The 23,873-nt window shown below is 33.0% G+C and overlaps 4 protein-coding genes across 6 annotated transcripts; 2 read left to right on the top strand and 2 right to left on the bottom strand.

Moving 5' to 3' along the window:
• The first annotated feature begins 156 nt into the window (after positions 1-156).
• On the top strand, positions 157-17,638 carry LOC123007196. Of its 3 annotated transcripts, none has more exons than XM_044402333.1 (11): positions 157-278; positions 7,485-7,575; positions 11,857-11,885; positions 12,010-12,052; positions 12,098-12,187; positions 13,947-14,104; positions 14,164-14,289; positions 14,341-14,448; positions 14,695-14,845; positions 16,088-16,330; positions 16,609-17,638. In XM_044402333.1, the coding sequence occupies exons 2-11, from the start codon at positions 7,494-7,496 to the stop codon at positions 16,854-16,856; spliced, it is 1,278 nt and encodes a 425-aa protein (XP_044258268.1). In that variant the 5' UTR covers positions 157-278; positions 7,485-7,493; the 3' UTR covers positions 16,857-17,638. The 3 variants fall into 3 exon arrangements, with proteins under 3 accessions (XP_044258268.1, XP_044258267.1, XP_044258266.1); XM_044402332.1 differs by having other exon boundaries at positions 13,893-14,104; positions 16,091-16,330; XM_044402331.1 differs by having other exon boundaries at positions 13,893-14,104.
• On the bottom strand, positions 17,635-18,361 carry LOC123007197 (protein CutA homolog). Its single transcript, XM_044402334.1, has 2 exons — positions 18,220-18,361; positions 17,635-18,096 (listed from the first exon to the last, which is right to left on the bottom strand). Exons 1-2 carry the CDS (start codon positions 18,261-18,263, stop codon positions 17,715-17,717), a joined length of 426 nt encoding a protein of 141 aa, XP_044258269.1. The 5' UTR covers positions 18,264-18,361; the 3' UTR covers positions 17,635-17,714.
• Positions 18,362-20,010: 1,649 nt separating this feature from the next.
• Positions 20,011-20,553, top strand: LOC123007286 (inducible metalloproteinase inhibitor protein). The gene is made up of 2 exons (XM_044402492.1): positions 20,011-20,260; positions 20,313-20,553. The coding sequence occupies exons 1-2, from the start codon at positions 20,185-20,187 to the stop codon at positions 20,510-20,512; spliced, it is 276 nt and encodes a 91-aa protein (XP_044258427.1). The 5' UTR covers positions 20,011-20,184; the 3' UTR covers positions 20,513-20,553.
• Positions 20,515-23,791, bottom strand: LOC123007285. Its single transcript, XM_044402491.1, has 3 exons — positions 23,535-23,791; positions 23,218-23,482; positions 20,515-22,059 (listed from the first exon to the last, which is right to left on the bottom strand). The coding sequence occupies exons 1-3, from the start codon at positions 23,686-23,688 to the stop codon at positions 20,529-20,531; spliced, it is 1,950 nt and encodes a 649-aa protein (XP_044258426.1). The 5' UTR covers positions 23,689-23,791; the 3' UTR covers positions 20,515-20,528.
• Between the last annotated feature and the right edge of the window lie 82 nt (positions 23,792-23,873).

Here is a 23,873-nt window from a genome sequence, read left to right as displayed (position 1 = left end):
AAATTATGCCACTTTTTTTAACTTCACACGACTGAATTGGCAAAATTATCACAATTCCTTATTTATAATTGGAATTTTAAAAAGCTCGTTTATGTATAGTATGGGCATAAGCTAATATAGGCGGCCACAAGATGGGGTTAAACCCAGAGCGGTCGACGCAGGGGCGGCAGCGTCGCGACGCTCCACTTCGAATCCGTGTGTAGTCTTGTGCAGTTGTCCGTGATCCTGCAGGATTCGTACGTTCTAGGCGCGTGCTTTACAACAGCTGTGACACTTAGGTAAGCAAAAAATGTTTCCACAATTATTAGAAAAATCTGAAAAAATCAAAGAAAAATTTATTTGAGTTTGTCTGAGTTTTTGCACCAATGCAAGAGCTTGTTTAAATCGTAAAGTAGATTCCCGTGTTTATTTTGCATTATTAAAATTTTCATAAAAATATTAGTGAAATATTCTTGCATTATCAAAATATATTTTAGGTTAATAGAGTTTTTAACGGGTTTTTGAGTTTTTCACACCCAGTAATTTTATTCAAAATTATCCATTATGGTTCAATTTAAATTTGAAAAACATTTTATTTGTTCCAAATATTGAATAAATTATCTTGTTCCATTGTTGTCAATAACAATAATAAAAATCGTCGATAAAATATAGATTTGTTTGTTCCTGTAATATCAGCTTTAACAACTCACTGCAGGATTAGTTTGTCTCTAAAAAAATAAAATTTGTCTCTTGAGTTTCCCATTGCCCATTGTACAATTTTCCATTTATTTGACAGGAGACAAGTTAATATAGACCTCTCGATACCAAATTAAAACGAGGACATAGGTCTGAATTCATCGTGACACTTGAATAGAATTATAGAGCCAGACTTCGATCCATTTTGATAAGATTTATCTATTTTTACGCTTTGTTGTTTATCTCTGATAAACACTTGTTGTTTATGTCGCTTCCCTTTTTGCAAAATTGACAGATGACGATGTAACAATGTTAGGAGAATAAAATTTATTTGCAAAATAATTTTGCTCTTTCCTCGAAGAATATGAGAAAAAGATTTATGTATCGAGGAAAACGCCTAGAAAATTACTTGCTATTTTTAGGTGTTTTTTAAATATTACACTTTGTGAGTACATGATTGGAAACGTAATCTCGTGAGAAGCTTTAGCGGTTCAGTCATTTGACTATTTTGCGGAATTGGCTAAAGTGCGATTAATTGCTTCGAGTGTATTCAAGTAAGTAAATATTGTTAGAAAGGAATTGTGCTAGAAAAAGTCGGCAAAGTTGAGAAAAACTCTCTGAAGAGGTGCTGAAAAGCGGACCTAAGAAGTTAAGGAAATAAAAGAAAATGTAGAAAAACTCTTCCGGAATTGAATCGAGACGAGACTTTTCTAATCAGTCAATATAATAGAAATAAAAATAGATTCTTATTTATTGTCTTGGCACGTATCTCGTCGCATTGATCCACTCGACGAGTCCTTATGAAACAAATGCCTTCAATTCCACTATTGCATATTTGAATGGAAAAACCTAAATATTCCTATAAAATGTAAGCATTTACAAGTTTAGCTGTATTATGTTTTTAAAGCTCTTTTCATCCTGTTATTGTCTGTCACACTCCTCTTTAGTTGCACTTCAAATAACACAATTTCGAGCAAATTCAATAAAATTCAACACATTTCTGAAGGACTCCGGATTCAAAGAGCATTAAAAATTTACAAAGGAATGAAACACCCGTCCATTTTTAAAACGAGAAAACCTCTAATTGCCATAGCGTGTACTAAGTCTCTTATCATCGACTAACTAACAACAATTTTATAAAAACAACTAAAAAACGAATTCACTTATTTCAACTTCAGTTAGACGCTCCCTCATTAAAATTCTAGTGACAAGTGCAAAGCAAATAATACAAAACGTCCTACAATAAATAAGTAATTAATTTCAATTAGATCGGACAAAACCCGGCGAAAAGTCGGACTAAACCTCATTAAAACTAAATGAGACTTATTACAAACTCCCGTCTTTTTAATGAACTCTTCTCCGTTTTTCTAAAAACATTAAAATAACTAAAATTGCAACGCTTTGAAGTATCGAGATAATTTACCCAGGCTTACAAATTAGTCCCTTTGTTCGACCTTCTGTATACATATACAACCTCCTTTAATCAACGAAGCTACCCGACTCTCATAAGAACCCGAAAATTACGGCGGGGTGTTTCAGCACAAATGTGAAAAATTAAAATTTGAGCAAACTTCAATTAACGATTCCTGAAAGAATTTGGGCCACATTTCTCGCATTTCTTTAATTAAATATCGACTTTTAGGAAGTCACAACTCAGGTAAAGAGGGCAAAAGATTGTTTCGCGACAAGACAGATAGCGAGATAAAGCCTTTATTGCATTTAGGGCGTATTTAGACGGCGGTCGGTTATAAAATAAACGATGGTTTTTATTACAGGATGAAAATTATTTCAGAGTAAATTCAGTTTCGAAAAAAACTAGCTATCAAGAACACATTTCTTTTGATACAAGATTTAAATACCAAATAGTAATAGATGCACAACGCTGTTGTGCATAAATAAACGCCATATTTTAGAATTATGAATGTTATTGTTTTTGCAAAACATGTCGTGTTTACTAGCGGACAAAATCGATAATTTTATGTATTTTTCAATTTTATTTCTTCTTGTCTGAGTCAAATAAGTTTGGATTGATGCCGTCCCCTGGAAATTTATTCCACAGACCTCGAAATCATGATTTATGGCTTTGCAGCTCTTGTAGTACAATTCATAAATCACTTCGACCTGATTACCAAAACTAAATAATAAATAATTTATTTACTCCTAATTGCGGTAATATCATGACTAAAAGCTCTTATAGCAGGGATTACAATGTAGCCTCGGATCTAATATCGTGTGACATCTCAAAAATTTTCCTCGAGACGAAAATGCAACAGATCGATACCGGGAGGAGTTATCTACAATATATCCCGCTATTTGTATGAATCGTGTCATATTTGTGACATTTCCAGAGTTTAAATATAAAGTAGGGCACGTGTCAGCCGTTTATAATATATGTTTGCAAAAGAAACAAGATTTTGAGGGCACGTATTTGAGTTCATTATTTGCAGCTCGGTTTAATTAAACGCTTCTTAAGCGCTTTGATTACTGGAAAAATATGCTAACAAAGCCTCGATCCGATGACAGTCATTATACTCTATGTTATATCAACAGAAGCACATAGAAACGAAGGTTAAAAAATTCTGATAAAGCAACGAACCCAAACCTAAAGCCCAGAAAAGGAATAAAAGGGCAAATTTATCACAGCGAAAAAGTTTCGCTCTATTTTAATAAAATGTGGTATAAATAATGAAATCCAACATGCGCAAAGTCAATTATTGTGAAATTGATGAGACCGTTGCATAAATGTAAACACAATTTGTTCGTTTTTCGGGAGGTGGAAATATAGAGGGTGTGGTCCATTATTTCTTAGATGTGACCGTTTACGTTTTATAAATGATTTTCTTCATGGGTCAAAGGATTAAAGTGGCATCATTTATCACTGAAATTTCCTGTTCTTGTCTTACTCTGCTTCTAAGCAACATTAAGCACAAATTCGTCAAGGAAATTGTTTCGCGACTATTTAACCTTGTGGCAAATTGAAACGACCACAAAACTTTTTAGCTTTTTATTTTTTAGAGAAAATCCAAGAGTTTGTAATCCAAATTATATTTTTATAACGGATTAGACTAGGTATATCATAATTAAAATCTCTATCAAATTTCCCTACTTCGACACATAATAAAGGAGTAAAATAAAATATGAGAGTTTTATTGCAACCATCATGCTTTTAGAACCAACTAAAGTTTTAAGAACCTCATCAAAGCTCCTTATTGATGTTTAGTTTTTGTTGTTGGTTGGTGAAATCTGCCAATGCCGGTGATTTATCACACAAATATTTTATACAACCCTCTCGAGCTCGATCAAAAAGTTGCTCAAATAAAAACACAGGCCTATTTTCCGACTAATTGCTGCTAAATAAAAGACAAATCGCTTGTAACATGTAGAATCGTGACAAGCCCCGATTGTGTATATCGATTTTGTTGCAAACACCCGGATTTTTCAAAAGTAGCAACGCAAAGCCCGGACTTTTGGTTACGGTTGCGTCGCGAAGACGATCACACTAGAAAATTTATTACTGCTTTTTCATAGTCAACTTGTTTTTGTTGATCTTGATGAATGGGGTAGGCTTGCTGAATGCCCGGATTATTCCGAGAACAGTAAGAAATCGTTATGAAGGATTTTCATTAAATCACTTGAAACTGTGTCACAAGAAATGGATTTTGACCACCTGCAGTTGGGCCCTTGCTATAATTCCAACTCAAATACTTATATATGGAGAAAATAAATTGAATGGATTTGTACCAAGTTTAAATTTATCCTGTGGCCTTGTCCTTCCAGTCTGTATGTAAATTTCCACGTGCTTGAAAGTAAACATCTTTGCACGTGTTTAACCTCTTGTTATGATTTACTATTTTCACGACACTGATGATATTTGTAAGTGAGACTAAAATTCTATTTGGAAAATCGCACAAATTGAGATATTGATTGATGAAGATGACGGTGAGTGATGTTTGCGCGAAAAATCAAGATAGAAGCACGGTCAGCTTATTCATTTATTTCGTATCGAACTAGATAGCGATTTAATTTCCGCTCGGTTGAAAAAATCTGGATTAAAATTACAGCTGATTTTCGCTTGAATTTCATTTCCAGTTTAACTTACATTTTCATAATTGCGTTGTTAATAAATGCACTTGTTGCTGACACAAGTGCAGATGACTTTAGCATTGATAAAGCTCTTTCCTTTCAATCTGAGAAGCTATTTCTGCACAGGATTTACCCACAAAACCCATCATCACAAAACATGTCCCAGAGTTTGAAACAGAATTTCAATTACACATTTAAACTGCTTTGTTCTTACAAATGGAAAAAAGTCAAATTTATCATTGCGATTTCGAGTCCGAAAATCGTTCGTTCGCCTTGTTAGTTAAATGAACCTCAGGCTATCATCTCCGCCGACAAGTTCATTAGCACTTGCTGGAATCGACAAGTTGAAGGAACGAAATGTAAATGAATTCAACACCTCAATCCAATTTTCGATTGAGCTTGCTTTCAACAACACAACAGCTAACTAAAATCACTGTCGCAATTACAAGGCAAAAATTGGCTTTCATGCTTGGTTCATTTAGCCATTGTGCAAGAGGGAGTCACCAAAGTCGTCGCTGGAACCTTTACGATATATAGGATATTTCATGCACGAGCGCCGTGCATACAAATGTACCTTAAGTAGACCGCAGTTCCGCCAACCTTAGAATTGCTCTAATAGAAGAGGCATTTATTGCACGGAAGGCGAAATAGGTTCAAATTGGTTATTAAATCACTGCCAACTTAACTAAAGCTCTCAAACAGTAGTCTCACAAGAGTTACGAGCCAACTTTTTTAAAATACTTAACAAATACTGTAAGAATATTTATAAGGCTTTTCCTTCATAAACCTTCAAAATACGTCCTCCCTCCTAATCCAACTTCATTGAAATTTTATTATTCTGCAGGATTATGCAGTATCGAATTGTTAACGAAGCCTTGAAACAACAAAGAATAGAAACTGGCGCTAATTATCCTTGCTAGAAACTCTGAACTGATTCATTTACTTGCCTGAAATATCTGTTTTGACTTTCATCACAAGATAAAAACTAACAACAATATGAGAAAAAAATTAAACTTTTATAACTTTTATAATCAAGAGTAGCAAAATTATTACTACTTTGGCAATCTATCCACTCCTTTACTGCTTATAATAGATAACTAACTGTATATTTATCAGATTAACATAAGTGCCTTCAATACGTATGCTATGTATAAAACAAAATTTCGGTTTGCTATTAAATTATTAACATTCGGAATAATAACCATGTTTTCAATATAGTACATTTGCTACCAATTAACTGATTCAGAACCTTATTACAATGTATACTTTATTGTTGTTTTCACCAACGCCATAGTAACTGTGAACAAATTTAGTTATCAACAAAATAAAATTTGCCAATTATATAATAGTTCTATTTTTAAGATTAATAAAATTTTGTTCAATTATTATAGTTTCAGTTCACTATTACATCTGTTTATCGCAGTAATTAAATTGTTTTCTAACAGTTTGACGATAACTATGTGTACACCTAATTACATTTTTGGTGAAAGATCAATCATTATGAGATTAATTTTAATTATTTAGTAACTAAAAACGCAATAAATTGGTGACCGATATGTGTTTTGTGAATAATATGAAGAGCTTTTGCTAAATCTTGTAAAACCGAACTTTGCTTTGTACTTATAGAGCCGAGTCACCGAAATAGATTTAAACCCGCGGCTTTGCCAAACATTAAACTTTGAAACAGAACGCACTGCTGCATACATTTAAGGCTAGTTCAAGTCAAAATTTCAATAAAACCAGCCATTTAATAAATCGGATTTAACCCACTTGTACCCCAATTTATTTCCAATTGCACGTACAAAAGAAAATATACTGACTAAAATAAAAATTTAACCACGTACGTTACAATTATTGCTAAATAAATTTAGAATTATATTACGTTTTTCTCCAGCCCAGACCAATCGAAAGGTTTTATTTGTTTGGTCTTTACTTTTATATTTTTCCATCTGAGGCCGTGGCTATCTACCAATAATAAAAATATTTGTGCTGGATCCGGCGATCTTCCAAACTTTACTATCAATAAATCAATAATTGTGCTAGAAACATCTGTAAAAGAGTCGACAATGATTGGCTGTCTTGTTGGTTTTGTTCCGGTTGCGACACAACGTGATTTTTTAACAAAGTAAAGCAGCTTTTCAAGCCCAAACTTTACGACGTATAAAAACTAATTTCATTTTACGCTTTACTCAAACGTGAGTTATTTTTAAGCTGACATGCGTTTTTCATTTAAATTTAAAAGTGTGCACAAGCTCACGTTATTACAAGGTTTAAACTTTGATTTATATAATTCTGTAACAATACTGCTTTGGCCAAGTTTCGCCTATTTCTATAGGGACTATTACTACAACCATTATGTCCGTTTAATTGAGTCAAACTTTCCTTGGACATAAATCTATAAGCCGCCGACAAGATCATTTTGAATTCCGTAGTAAACACCTGCCCTGTTTTGCACAAGCTTAAGTTTTAATGAAGCTGCTCTCAGGCAAGAACAATCAAGTTAAAATTCAACAAAAAACATTCGTATAACTTAAATATCAACTCTGCTTTCCTCGCCATAAATATTTAAGTGTTAAACTTCCTCGCATCCTGAGCTTTACGATACACATTTTTACAAGTATAATGCAAGCAATTCCTCACATAAAACAAATCCGCAGAGACAGTTTTTAATAGTATTTTTTTAGAATTAGAGAAAAGTGAATGATTTATCTTTGTTTCTGTTTCAGGGTTGCAACATGGCTGTGATTGTAATTCTGGCTCTGTTTTTAACGGTAGCATCCCGACAAAGTTTCGTAGACACGGCTCCTTTGAACGAAGGTAATTGAAATCTTTTGAACATTTACCTCAATTTAACGTTTCTCGCTCGAAAATTAAAATTTTGGGGTGTTTTGTTAATCGATTTGTGTGTCAAGCAAATACATGGGAGACGCCCATAGATTATCCATATCGGAGTCTAACACAGCCACAATTTGTTATTTATGTCTTTAATTAGGAGCAAACATCAATTCGTGGCCACATTATTTACTCCGATGACAAATGCCGTTTCCCAAACTTTCCAAATCGATTTGAAAATTCCCCAAGTTTAAACTTGAATGAAAACGTTGATCGGATTGGAAGCCTCACATTCTTATTTGGGTTCAAAAGACCGCATTCCGTTTGATCAATCGACTTGAAATAAATAAATAAAACTGTCACTCACAATTACCCCAAAATTTCCGATTAATTAATGAAAATTTGAGCATGACTTTTCGGCAAGTTCGTTGACACCCCACGTATTAATTGAGCTTTGTAGTTGGAAAGCAAATAGGAAACGTCTTTCGTTAACAGACGCCTCTCCATTAACATTTCCATTAATTTAGTTTAACAGTCAATAAAATAGTTTAGGTAAAAACTCGCTTTGGCAAATGCAGCTCCGGCTTTCGTCACGCAATGCAATCGACTAAAATATTACTGCAGCAAAACACTGCAAATGTATTTTTGGGAATGAAAGCAGGACTACAGGTTGTTTGTATAAATGTTGGTTCAGTTTTACACAGCAGGATCTAAAATGTTGGCCTTGTACCAAGAAAACCGTTAAAAGCTTATGCACATTCGTTTAATTGGTTTAAAAGATTTCAGGAAATTGGATCGGATTGTTGATTTTTCTTGCAAGTGTAATGCAAGCTAACGTTCATTATTATAAAAGTTGTAAAGTTGGAGATTTAAAGAATATAATTACGCAAAAGTTAGGCTATAAACATAACAGATCTAATCTCCATGTTTAGCGCTGGCAGAATCAGCTAAAAGTTCTTGGAGTATTTGCCGTCGGTTGCAAAATAATGTCTTAATTCCCTCCGAGTCAACACAATCAAAACTAGATAAACAAAACAGACCCAAAGTAACGTTGCAGAGTGTGTTGAAAGTGTAAACAGATTGAAATATTCCAGTCGAAGCTTTTCACACCTTTCAGTATAATTTCCTGCAATTTTCCAATGCAAATTTACTTTGATACCCTTATTACAGCCGTCAAACTTTTCTAGCTCATTATAATTTTTTTAATTTATTTTCTCCCTTCGAAACTTCTAATAAAATATCCTCTAATCAATACTACAGCTCAAGGATTAAAACTTTGTCTCTGGTTATAAATAATCTCAAATTTTAAGATGTCATCTTCAGATGGCTGCGTTTCCCCTCCGGGAATTATATTTCAAACTCTTTAGAAAGCAACCGCGAAACGGTGTTGGAGGCGCAAACTGTGAAATTAAGTGCATGAATTTACAACGCAGTTTTAACTTTTAATGGATATATTTTGTCCAAAGTTAATAACCTCTGCTGTCAATTACACGCTAAAGCCACTATGTGTGAAACAACACTCTTACGTCGTGATAATTCATGTTTTTCGCACAAATACTAAATTATTATTGCAAATTTTTACACGCTCGATACTCAAAAACTGAAAGACAAAGATTTGTAAAGGTGCTTAGTTCCGGACTTAACACGTCGTGGGAATTTGTATGAGCTTTGTTTAATTTGCCACAAGCGATTTTTAGTTTTTAACTAAAAGCAGGTTTATTATCTCAGGCTTCTTCAAATTTTTATACAAACCAATACCAGTCCGATGCACCTGTATTGCATTTGTATTCATCAAATATCTCCGCCTCTATTAGTATGCAAGCTGCACTAATAACAGTGCAGTTGGCACATTTGCATCTACTTTGCAAAAATGTAATCCAGTAATAAAATCCGAGATTTTATTTCTTGTCTGCATTATAAATCTATTTCAAACTTTTCTTTTTTTGCTTCAGTTGAAAGAGTATTAAGCGCCTTTTTAAACGCTTGTATTAGGTTTCAAGAGCTTTGTAATTTGCGTCACATTTCAATGAAATTGGATGTGCCAGTTGACCTAACAATAAACCTGCACCGACTAATTATCAATTATTTTGTTTTAACAATCAAAGGACTAACTTTGCTCTACTAAAATTTCAAAGAAAAGTAAGCTTGTAAAGTTTTGGTGAAAACTGACAACTGAAAAACTAATAACACAGCATTCAACCAAAAACAAAATAAAAGCTTGTTTTACGACCACTAACTTTATTAAAGTTTTCTCTCGTATAAAATTCTTGGTACTCACCCGGCGCATCCACCATTTTTAAACCTATAACCAACATTTATGCCAGTTAGAATAATCATAACAAATCGACTACCTTTTGTAAATTCCAAAATAACGAAACTTAATATTACTAAATCAAGTGCTGATAGGAAGCATCGTTTCTCGCTTTGAAAGTCATTACGAATTCAAACAGCATAGTTCTTTAGGGAACGATGTTACGCACCGACACACCCAATATGCTTGTAAATTTTTAATAAAATGGTGACATGTGTTGTTATCAGAAATGAGAGTAGAAAGTTATTTATTAAACCGGAGATGAAAGTTTGTTAACAAGACCACTAAAACTTTAAATCTCGAGTTGATTTTAGGTGAAAATAAACGTTTCAGCAAGTTTCGAACGAAACAACAGACACCTATCAAAACACTAGTCGAGAGAGATAACACGCAATGTAAAGAGTTTTTAATTATAAAATAACTTGTGCTATTTTAAATTCTGAACTAGCACACTTTCTAATAAACCACGTTTCCTCGCTTAGCCAAATCGAGCAAAACTCTACCTTGAAAATCCTATAAAAATAAATCAATTGGCCTGGCAACCCTCATTCCTATGAATATCATCAATTTTTTTCAGTATTTTGTATCCCAACCGCTTACTTATAAATCTTTCACATGCTAAAATATTCCTTCCGAGTAACGTTTTGTTTCTTTTTTATACTTACTGCAGTAAAATAACATTTCGTGTTAACCGAAAACTAGAGATAAATAATATCACGCAACGAACGGTTGACCAAAACCGCAATAAATGTCGCAAAATATCGACCTTTGGAAAGTTACGCTATTACTGAATTTTCTCGTTTGATAATATGCAGCCTGTGATCTTGGGGGATAAGACACAAGCGCTTTCAAGCAATAAACTTAGTCTTAACGTTGGAATCTTGCTTCACTACCTTAGACTGTCAAATCGATAAAGTGTACACATTCCTGCTAAAGTTCATGTACGTAGTCGTATGTTATCAACCGCAGGAAGTAATTAGAGCTTAAGGCAGATTTCTACAAGCACAAAGGGAGCAGGAAAAATTGTACCAAATAGGCATGACTGAGCGCATTCTGATTAGAAACAGGAATTCTGGTCATCAAACAAAAGCTTACCCAGAAAACAACAGCAAACATCTAGAACATATTTATAAAATACAACATACTTTTGAATTAAAATAAAATGAATGATATTTAAATATTACTAAAATAATCTATTCATTGAATTTACAGATTATAACATTTTTGGTTTGCTCTTTGTGAGAGAAAATGTTAAATTTTGGTCGAACAATATAAAATCCAACTGTGCAAATAAATTGCTGTATGATTCACAATTCCAGGAACAGTAAGCTCTGTTCAAATCTGAGTTTCTCTTTTCCCATCGCCAAAGAAATCCAACTTTATGAAACTTTAAATAATTAAAATCCTCGTGCACGTCTTAAACATTACAAGTTTAATTAGTCTTTCAATACACAATTTAAAGCTATTGATAAGCTAATCTCGGCTTTTAGGTGAAACGTTGCCGTTTAATTTCCCATCTGTTATAAATTCTAGATTGGCTAATTCCAGCCTAATTCAATAATAATACGTTATAGTTGCCACAGGCGCATACATTTGCCTTAAGCCTAATAACCCCAAATAATAATAATTCCAATTGACCTTCCAACTTATCAAATATTCTATTACGTTTCGTTCTGAGAATTCAATTATCTCGAACCCCATCTCGGGTATTTACTAAATAGAAGATCATTAAATAAATTTTACATATGCGAATCCGTTTCAAGATAATCTGCAATATGTCGCATATTGAAAAAGTTTTTTCCAAAGTTGGAAACCACTTCGAAGTTTGGTACATAAGTCATGCCGCCCTTGTATCGGACCAATATCGTAAATTCATATACAGGTGTGCGATATCGACTGTTAAACCTTCTCACAAAGTTATAAAATTGTTATAAAAAGCGGTATTTTTGTTGCAGGAACGCCAGGAGATTCCACTTCAACACAGGTAATTTGTTTTAAAATATTAAAGGGCTTGGGGATAAAATGATAATTAAAGTAATTTCAATCTGTGATAAATTTAGCAGAAGATTAGACGGCGTTTTACCCTTTTTTAATTTTGCATATTTCAGGATTCAAGCGTCAGAGAACTTGAAAGTCTTAAACATTCAATAGGTAAAGTTTTTGCCACTTAAAACCCTGCTTGATTATTTATTTCAGGCAAAACTTTGGAAATGATAAAAACCCAGTCTTCGGTATACACGAATAATAATGGACAAAAACAAGCGCATGCTGAGAGAAAAGAGCAAGGTAAAGTTTGCTCTAACATTATTTCAAACTAGCGCTGACTTTGAAGTAGTTTCTACATATGTAGAAATCACAAATTAGTTTGACTCGAATCGAAGAAAAGTCTCCACTTTGCTATCATTAGCTCAGTTCTCCTTCCAATAAAATTGCCTGCACATACATCATTTCAATTTAAATAGATATTAAACCTAAATTTGGTTCACAAAGATTAGTTTTCTGTTAGCTACACTAATTTCTATTTCTTACACATAAAGCTAATCCAATTATTATACTCCATAATTAATTAAACCGAAACCACTCCGACATGAAGAAGTATCATTGAAACTTTGAATCACAAAATAAACAATGTCGTGTTATACAAATAGATCTTGCTCCACAAAGCCTCTTGCCTGTTGTTAGTTATCCAGCCTTACATGTCACTTAGATAAGCGCAAAATAAATGTCATCTACAGCGCTGAATAAATTGCCCGATGCATGTTTCTCTCGAAAATAGAGTTGTAAATTAGACTTTATCCGTGTTTATGTTGAAAACGGGATTTTATAGCAGAGAATTGCTGATTTGGTTTGGTTATGTATTTGTTTGCAATGCACTAACTTTAGAATAGATAAGGGGGGTAGAAAAATATCCCGGCGCATCCACCAATTTATTAAATAAAATTAAAATATTGCATAATCAATTGCGTAGAATATTTTTTATTCACTACCATAAAATAATAATCAAATTAATGTTCATTAATAGTAATGTAGACACTTAATTAATTTACAGATTTACTAGAAACTAATCTTTACAGTTCAAAAAGTAATTAAAACCGTTAGTTAAAATGTATAAAATGTTGTAAATAAAGATAAATAGTGATAATATAAAACTCAATTGATCAAAACTAGTACATAATGTAATAAGTTTTCAAACAACGGTATTACCAGCAATTAATATATTGAATATATTCTTTGTAGTTTATAGCAATAATTTAATTTTAACTACAAGATGTATAAAAATTATTAACCAATGTAAATATGAATAATAAATATCGTAAACAGGAACCAATTGCCTATATAAGCACTGCTATACAGAACTTGTTACAATAATACAAGTAAATTTGAAAATATTTAGACAAAAATTTTGCTGTTTTTGAAGCCCTGTAGCACAATCAGTTCCTTTCCTCGGAGTTCATGAAACACTCGAATGAGCATTACTCGTCGTACCCTCGTCTGTAATTCCCTCCGAAATGGAAGCGAACGAATAAAATTGATTATTAGGTGCCTTTAAAAGACTTTTATAAGGTTTCAGTTTCACCAGAAGCCTTTCCGTTGACTACCACTCAAAATATTTTTCCTCCAATTAAATCAAAATAATCTGGCACAACTCACCAAATTTTTTCTTCAAAAAATCGTTAAAGCCAGTTTTCAAGTGCATTTATAAACCGTAAATGAATTCAAAGTTGGCACGTCTTTTATAATTAAGTTATCTAGACATAAGCGCTGAATAAAATTCAATTTGTTTGTCGGGCGTTAGAATGTAAGGTACGATTTGCATGATGGGTTTAATTTTTTTCGACCTAAATTGCAAGGAAACTGAATTATTATTGAACACCTAATGTATAATTATTTCCCGGCCATTAATCTTCCCGAGAATATCAATCATGCTAAAATCAAATAAAAATTCGCGCATGATTCATTTACCTAAAACAGGGTTTTGATGAAATTGTAGTAAATGAAAATGGGAAGTTGGTATCGAAAATTGATCAACATATCGATATTGAAGGAAAGGAGTCGGCAAGACCTCAAGGTAAAATACAAACTGAGATTGATGTGCCGGCGAAAGGAATTCACAAAAGTGTCGTCCAACAACTACCAGAATATCAAACGTTGACAGAAAATGGAAACAGACGGTCTGAGGGCCTTTCAGAGACTGGAAATGGCGTAAGAAAGCCTTTAGGAGCATTAGTGACTTGAATTTTAAAATTCCACGCATTTTACAGATAGACAAGTTTAACGCCTTTTCAGGAATACAGTATTCTCCTCTAGATATGGCCGAGTATGTGTTTTGGACAGGTGATGAAAAAGGAGTAACTCTCGCCATCGAAGAATTCTTACAAGAGGGTCTGGTAAGAGAAAAATTATTAAACAAGCACTTCAACCAACTTGAGGTGTTTCAGATGACTCGAGAAGAAGCAATTTCCTTCCTGCAAGAAATCAAATATAACTTGGACTATCTCAAGAACCATTACACCCAACTTGGCTTAAATGCCAAGGAACGCTCTAGAGTAAGCGCTCTATTAATAGAAGTGACCAATTATTCCACCCCACTTGTAATGGCTGACACTTGTAGAAAGTTGGAGTAAATCAACTTTTATTCTTTTAAAATCTTAGAACAAAGAAATGCCTAGCTAATTAAATGCGGCTTCCAACTTTTTAACAACTTTGCGCTGAATATCCTCCCTTATTACAAAACTTCAATTTTAATTTTATTAAAATTCTTCTTAAACTCTACTCTATTGTGATTTTTCCAGACTCAGGACACGCAATTAAAATATTCCGGTTATGCTCAAAACGACAAACCGGAATTAAAAAGCTCGTTTGACTTGAACCAACTGAGACAGGAAGCTACGAAAAAGAGAGAACCGGAAGTACCACACTCGATTCCCATGATGAAATCAAACGGTGAGTAAGTTCGGTGTCTCTCTAGAGTCTTGAGATTTATAAATGTAAATAGCGTTGTGTGTGCAATCTTTGTAAAAAGCAAAAATGTTACCGAGAATGAATAACAAAGAACGCTTACGTAAAAATTTGGGTAGCGTTGTGTGTGCAATCTTTGTAAAAAGCAAAAATGTTACCGAGAATGAATAACAAAGAACGCTTACGTAAAAATTTGGCTAGTTTCAATTTTTTGCTGTAAAACATCACTTTAAATATAAGAAAAATCTGAAAATAGAATAACGTCTTTATGTAAAAATGCAAATGTATAAATATAAAAAAGTAAACATGATTATAACTTTAGACACATTTTGGAAAAAAAAAAACAAACTGGTTTAATATAAACCTCCTGATGTATGATGATTTGAAGCATATTTTATGAGAACGTTTTCTGAATAATTGCTGTATCAAATAAATATCGTAACTTTATGGTTTACTTTCCGTTTATTACAGTTGTGCCCATTAATTTAATTTTAATGGAAATGAAAATATATGATAATAGCTGAGGTGTGCCACTATTCACAGAAAATAAAGGCACAAATTTTAATTAGTTAAAGTGTAATTAGTCACTGCACAGAATAGTACTCATAGATTTACTGTTTTGTGTACTTTAAATATTTCAACTACACCTTCAAAATTAAGTGAATTTTCTTCTTTTAAATTTTAAATCACTAACAGAGAGATGAATTTGGCTAGTGACATTTTTTCTCTGGGGTTTTCTCTCCATTTTGCAATGTCCGAAAAGCTTTGAATTGAATTACGCTCGTTCTTCAAATAACATAAAAAATCTCTATTCAGCAAAGAAGCGAATTTAATATGAGCGTATGATATGTAGATATGTAAATTGGCAAATGTAAGTGAGGAATTACCACTCCCGCGACAATAATATCATGTAATAATAATATCAATCGTGTCTTGAGCGAACTCTTGGGAAATTACAATATTGAACCTCATGTTAAACATAATTCAGTGGAAATTTCAGCGGTCGTAATTTTGTCGGTCCCTATTAAACAACACCGAAAACACAGTTGCTTTTAATTTTCTCATTAACATTTCCATAATTCGGCTACGGTTGCACCCTTCTCACTGTCACGCCCTCAGGCTCGAAATATTTCTATGTCAATTCATGTGATTGATCGTGCACTCAATGTAGGGCATCACAAAGACACCAGGAATGTAATTTTAGTCAAATAAATTGCGTTTTGTCAGAAGGTGAGAAGAGTCAAGATGAAGACTACGACGAGCTCCTCGAACGTCTCCGAGTCGCCGACTTCTTATACACCGAGTATTCATTAGAAGAGGTCATCTATCAGCTTGCTAAAGTCATGTTTACACAGTCTCTCACACGAGGAAGTGCCGAAGCTCAACAGGCACTTCAGAAATTCACCAACTTTCTTGAAATTGAGGCCGAGCAAGGACACATTTCGAGGACCCTCGAAAAGAAAGTTTTAGGTAAGCGACTCCTAAAATAAATACAACGCGTTACGTATTGATTGGTTATTGATGAGGCCCGCGTCTGTTTTAATTACGAACATCAAAACTTAATCGGTAAAACACCTGTTACAGGCCCACTTTTTGTCAATACTCCCCAATTAGCTCTAAAACTTGAAATGATGTCTGCATTAAACCTCAATTTCTATCATGTTTCTCCAATTAATTAAATCGGAAACCCAATCTTCGGTTTAAGCTTGCAATCTAAATTTATCAAGTCTTTTGGATTTTGTTTACAGACGTGCTGATTGCTTCTTTGTCAGACACACTCACGGAACATCCGGAACTTCTCTCAGCGACTAGAGAAAGTTTGGGGGCGACTTCTACTAATGCAGATGGACAGCACTTCCTGAGACAAATCCTTGAAATTAGTCCGGACGATAAGGCTGCAGTTAGAGCTTACAAAGGACAAACGGAACGAAATATTCCGGTGCAGAAAATTACCAACCATGTTCCCCTGGGGCTCGGCAAATACAAAAATCCATAAATATATCTATGATAAATATATTTAATAAAGTGTACCTATATATGTTTCATTGTAAACCATTTTTGTCTATGTTATATGGCTCAAACAATATACAATCAAATTTTGTGTAGTACCTACGTAATTCTTGCTCAGAATCAAACGAGTACAGGGTTGGTAAAAATATTTTACTTTACTAAATTTACGCCATATTGCATAAACAAAAACTAATTCAATTCAAATATTTTAATAAGCTCATACCAGTACAGTACAACCAGTGGAATTTAATATCGTTGCGTCACTGCATTTTTAATTATTTTTATCATAGTTCCTACTGACGTACCTTTAAATAATAATAACTTAATTTATATAAAAAAAAATAATTATTTTATCAAATTTTTAAATTACAGTAAATTCGACGAGATAATTTTTTCGCTAATTTTGTTCCTGCTCACTTCAAGGTTATGCAATCAACAATACCCATCGTGGTTTCTTGAGCATAAACGTAAGTTCAGTTTTCTCTTACAATCGTCTTCTACGAAAGAAAGAAAAGTCTGGGATATAGTGACTATAAACTAAGTAGGTAAAAGGGAATGAAAGCCGAGTATGTAAAAATCATAATCAAATTTTTGTTCTGAAAAAAAAACCTGGACCAAACAAACACTGTAACAACTTTGTTTTCTTTTGGTAATTTTGTCACATTAGAATGAAAGATTGGTAGTTTGAAAGGATGGATGTAGTGGCTGGCTACATATTGTTAGATTGTACATAGAATTTAATGTAAGAACAAAAATAAAGAATATATACTGAAAGAGAACTATTTATTTCATACATTAATAACAAAAATCAGACTTGAAACTGTTGTACATATTTATGGCACTCTTATTTTTTGGGGACAATATCACCAATCCATTTCAAATAAGCCTCATTTCCATTCTCAATAGGCAGAGAAATGACCTCACAAACTGTATATGGATGATTAGACTTGACATATTGAGTCAAAGCACTAATTTTGGAAGTTCTGGTCTTAATCATCATCAAAACTTCAGCATCTTCATTAATCTTATCCTCCCATTCATAAATTGAAGTAATTTTGGGGATTATGTTCACACAAGCTGCCAGTTTCTGTTTGATCAGACCATGTGCTAATTTTTTTGCAACTTCTTCACTGGGAGTTGTGACATAAGCCACTGAATGAGTCCCTGGGACGTAAGAATCTATTTCACCTGACATTTCTTTCCCAACTGAAAATCTTCTGCTGATTCTGAAAAAAGCGAATGTTGTGACAACTGACTTTAGAAAAGTCAGGGAGTTTTCAAAAGAGAAATATTTTAATAAATAAAAGTTCAGTAAGGTTAAGTAAGTAGGAGTAACAAAAATATCTCACCCTAAAAGTAATGTTGATATTAAAACTTTCTGGGAAAAGTACATGGGTTTGTTAAACTTATACACAAATAAGATACAAATTTATTGCAAAAACTAATTCTGTTATTTTATTGATGTGAATTAGTCGACGCATGTGCTTTGAACGTTTGTATAGGGTGGGCCATCTGTTGGTTTCTTTTTAAGATTGTTATTATAACCAACTGTGGAATATTTTTGCTATTTTTGCTTTATTTAAGAGAGTACACTTTCCGATTATTTATGAAGAACTATTTCAGTTAGTTAAGTGAGAAATTGTTATAGATCAATGTATTTCATCGAAACCAATACAATTATCATAAATTTTAACTGTCAAATATAATTATAATAATAAATTCAATTTAAAAAGCGCTCAATAGAAAAAATAGTATAAAAAATACCTACGTGTGATTGTGATACTTACTTGTGCATTCTAACATAATACCTAATGAGAGTATTTATAACAAAAACTAATTTCACCACTCAACAGAGTGTCCCAGCTACAGTCAAATTCAAAAAAAGTGGTCGTCAATGTTTTTTCAAAACTTAATACATAATAAATAAATAATAAATAATTTATACTTTCATAATCAAATTGCTTTGACAAATTACAAATTTCATGATGCCAAATATGTAATGTATTTTTGCAAATTTAAGTTTAATTAAGAAACTTTAAGCAACTACGCTCATTTACACAGGGATAATTATTGATATCAAATGTGACATTGACGAGTTGATGACCACTGTTTTTGAATTTGACTGTAGTAGATAGTTCATTATCGACCTTTCTATGATAAAATTAAAAGAATATACAGGGGTAACGAGTATATAGATACTACCAATTCATCTTTTTATTTTTTAATAAATCCGAGAAGACAATTTTCAGTTGACGTTTCGTGACATCTATCACATTTAAAATGTATTCAAATGACGAAAAAGTTGATCTTTTGTCAATTTACGGTGAATGCAAAAAAAACGCATATGCAGCAGTTCAATTATATGCGCGGCGGTAACCTGGTAGAAGAATACCGACTGAAAAAGTAGAATTAAATGTCAGAAGAAATTTTGGTTTCAACAAGACGGTGCTCCACCGCATTATCACAGGATTGTTAGACCATATTTGGATGAAATCTTTGAAAATAAATTGAATGGGAAGAGGTTCCATTAATCTTTGGTCTCCTCGGAGACCCGATCAGTTAAAGTGTACCAAACACCAGTTGAAAGTATTGAAGACTTGCAGAATAGAAATTGTTCACGCCTAACACCTGAAGTCTTGAGTAGAGTGAGACGATCATTTATGACACAAATTACAATTATTATAAGAAACATTTTGAACACTTATAAGTGTTTGAAATAAAAGTTTGGTGTGACGGGTTAAATTGTGTTTTTGTCCAACTTATTACATACGTTGATTTTTTTAAGTCTTGTTATTGTATTTTTGTTGAAATAAAAATTACATTGATTTATAGGTCAAGTTCATGACAAATTGAAAAAAAAAACAGAACCAACTATGCTTTAATTTTTTTTAATAAATATGAATTATCCACGAAGCTAATGATAATGTATAACTGGTTGCGTTTAATTTTTTGTAAGGCCCATTATTACTCGTAAATAACCCTGTATATGAAGGGCTCAGAAGACAATCAGTCACATTTTTGTATGTGGTTTAGATGACACTGTGCTGTCAAATCTTTTATTTGGCAAAGCACCTTTAGTATTAGTTTCCCCACTACACCGAGTAACGCACTGAATCTTGGCATTGACTCCGCCATCGTAGTCCTTTTCCAAGGCCGTAATTCCGCCGCCACTGTTAATAATAATTAAAAATCAGTATCGCCGCGTTCTTTAACAGTTTAGTCATTGAGTGTATTTTATGTAACAGTCCTAATAACACTCACTCATTCACTCAGTGACTTTGCGACTTCTTTTCTCAACGTGTTAAGTATCCAAAATGAAGTTGTATTTTACTTCATTCACATTATTGATATCAGTGATGTTCTTAGTGTTTGCAAACAATTTAGTATCAGGTTAGTTAAACAATTATAAATAATTATAGCAAATCTATGATAATTTATTTAGGTGATATTTCAAGTATTATTGGATGTAATCGCCCCAATGAACATTACGCCTGTGGTAGCGCTTGTCAGACAGAATGTGTAACCTTAGGTCAAATCTGTCCTATTGTTAACATCAAATGTAACGACGCCTGTTACTGCAATGAAGGTTACGCTAGGGACAAAAATGGAGACTGTATACCTGTTTCAGAGTGTAAAAAATAAAACACAAAAAATCGTTTTAATTATTAAACAATATATCTACAGTCTTTTTCATAAACGTATAAAAACTATTACAGTGACAGTACTTCCTCAAAACTGGATTTTTGACACAAGCACTTGTATTCCCGTACCTATCGACTCGACTAATAATCCCTTGCAAAGTAAATAACGGAATGAAATTTTGATAAGAAACACTAACAGTCGCTTCAAACACAGCTTTTGGGAAAGTCTCAAAAACTATAAGTAAATAATTGAAAGATTCGTGTTTCTTGTTGTAAAAAGTATCGGTTATTCCTGACGAAATAACATGTTTCAAGTCGTAAGTAGAACACATACTTGGCCCGTCGTGAAACGAATTTATCGTACTTTTCAATTTATCTAAAGCAAAATAAGTCGCTTTCTTCACAATTTTCGAATTTGGATCAATGGGGGAATGTCCCATACAAGTACACAAGTGTTGCGAAATAGAAGCATCATCACACGACCGTTCCTCATTAACTCTTTGAAACAAAGATCGGCAATTGGGACATGCAAGACTTGGCTGTATCACATAATTATTATTTGAGCGATACAAAATATCCTGAAGTGTCATATAAAGATCATAGGGGGTGGTCAATCTGTTCGCATTAATCTTAAGATTATTATAAGCTTCAGGATATTTGCTTTGAAACGATTTGGGGACCCAAATATAATTAAAAGGAAGTCGTTCTTCCAACCAACCACTGTAAGTGTATCTAATTTTGCCGAACCTGAAACCATGATCGCTGAAAAACACCATAATGGTAGTTTCCGCGGCGGGACTGGCCATAAAATCGGTCAAAAATTTTTCAAAAACATCGTCCATCCCTGAGGCTGTGTTAATATTATTGTGACTGAAAGTGTTCATCCAAAACAAACCGAATTTTAATTTGTCAACGAAAACAGTACAGAAATCTTTGATAAGACTTAAAATACGTTCACCTGAAGTTTCAGGACCGGTACAATACGAAGATAGGTATTGTGTAACAACTGTCAGTGTTTCAGCTGCAAGAAAATAAGGCCGAAAATAGAAACTCGTAGGAGTATTATTAAACCCTTTCATCAAGTAATTGAAAGTATTCAATTTTGTCTCATCTTCTGCGTAGGCAGTAACATAATCGAATTGTCTAAATCGCTTCCATATTATATCACAGTCATCAATAAATTTTTTCTCAGGATTACAAATCTTAATGACTTGAGACAAATTCATTCCGCTTAAAATCGCCATCAAATTGGGGAACGTGTTATCATCGATTTTATTATATCCTTTCAAATTAACCCAGTTGTTTTTCTCCAGAAGACGTTGCGTTTTTGGCATAGTTCGTATTAAATTCAATTGCGACATTGTGTCTATACCAATTAGCAAAACACTAAAATCGTTGAAAGAATCCCGTTTCATTTGGGTCTCAAAGTTTTTTCGGAAGATGCTGTGGACGTTTGAATAAATCTCGGTGTATTCCGTCTTGCAGGTGACTTTTACCAAATCGGAATATACTTGCACACGGTCTTGGAATTCCTCGCAATCTGAAAAACTATTTTCACTGGTAAGAAAGAATTGATTGATCTGCAGGCGAATTTTGACACTAGGTAGCGGCTTTGTGTTTAACAAGAAAGAAAAGAATTCTGCAATAGCAAATCTCAATTCACCAGTCTTTGTTTATGTATCTATAGATAAAGTGCATTTCGTGGTTTTCACTTAACAAAATGGAAGATAAATTAACACTTTTTTCTTTACAATTCACGCAAATACCGATAAACATTTTTCGAATTAGTTGTACTACTACTATACAGGATGCGCCAAAACTCGCGCCCCAGAGAAAAATGCCATATAATGTAAGATACCAGGAACATGGAAAAAATGTTAAAAAAATTTATTTATAAAACTTTCGAAGTTATGGGAGTTTAAAGTTTGCACTTTGACTCTATTTATTTCTGTTGGAGAAATAATTTTCCAACTTTTTTTGCTACAGGCTACAGAAGAGGAAACAAGTAAGCTGTATCCTAAATTGTAACTCTGTTCAATGTTATTTGTGGCTTTTATTTGCAAAATTTTTATACCTTTATTAAATAATTGTAAAAAAACATATACAGGATCATCAGTATCATCAAATAGACAAAAAAATTGTCAAATGTCAAAATTTTTTGGCAGACAGAATTTTTTAAAATTTTTTTCCATGTTCCTAATATCTTATCTTACTTGAAATTTTTCTCTGGGTCGCGAGTTCTGGCGCACTCTGTATGTATACATGTATAGTACTGCAATGAAATGAGTTTTGACTTAGCTCTTTTGTGTAGGATAAAAAATATAAAGAATGCCTCACTCTGTATGTACATATCATACGTATGTACTATTTTAATGTATCGAGCGATCAAGATAATTCATAATCGAGTTATTCTTGGGTCCGAAAACGTATGTCTGTAAAATGTCAAGTAAAATGACAAGTCGAAAGGTAAAATGGCATAATCAAAAAGGTGATGATTATAATACCTAAATTTATAATTTACCTTTAAAAAAGAACGGTCCTACTCGTATTATCATACGTCGGCGACTAATTTCAGCCCATTTTGCCGTTTTACCTTACGACTTGTCATCTTATTTGACGTTTCTCGTGAAGTTAGACATACGTTCCCAAATGCAAAGATGACTCGATTACAAATTATCTTGATCGCTCGATATTTACTAAGTATACCTTATGCTATCGTCTAAGTCATTTCCGTTTCCTCGACTCACGTTCGAATAGCAACAAGTGATTGGGTAAAGACTATACACGTCTAGGAGTGTATAATCAATCTTCAGGAAGATTTTGTCCTCGTTTCTATCAATATACGTTAATAAATCTTTAGTTCTGCAACTGACATAATCTTGTTTTTTGTAATATGGCCAAACATCGCTGTTTAAAGGATCAATATCTGGGATTTTACAGTTTTTTGTGTCTACTAAATATTTTGATAAATCTATAAACAATGTGAGTTTATTTTAATTTTTTGAGTAGTATTAAAATTTTACCTGTGTAAGCTGTGTCGGCCCTTTCTACTTTCTTAAAAAGTATAATCCCCTTTTGATCCTTGATATAATTTTCATAGTAGCCGAAAAGTATCATAATATTTGGAATGAGACATATAAGTAAATATTTATATCTTGAAAGAAAGTGTTGTTCCATTTAAATAATTTAAAAAAAAACACATTTATGCACTTAACTGTTAGATTATTGTTTTTTTTTAGTTCGTTGTAAAGACTATTATTGAAAGTTAACCTTACAGCTGATAAAAAGTGTCATCGTAAGGAATTTGTAATCGATAAGAGATTACTCTTATCAGTTTAGTCATCATGTAATAATTGTATATG

This window comes from Tribolium madens, unplaced genomic scaffold (genome assembly GCF_015345945.1).
Source record: "Tribolium madens isolate multiple individuals breed KSU strain unplaced genomic scaffold, Tmad_KSU_1.1 Scaffold_3;HRSCAF=73;Tcas5.2_LG2, whole genome shotgun sequence".
In the NCBI taxonomy this organism is placed as follows: domain Eukaryota; kingdom Metazoa; phylum Arthropoda; class Insecta; order Coleoptera; family Tenebrionidae; genus Tribolium; species Tribolium madens.
Note: the sequence above shows the minus strand (reverse complement) of the source record. Positions and strands in the feature narration are given on the sequence as shown.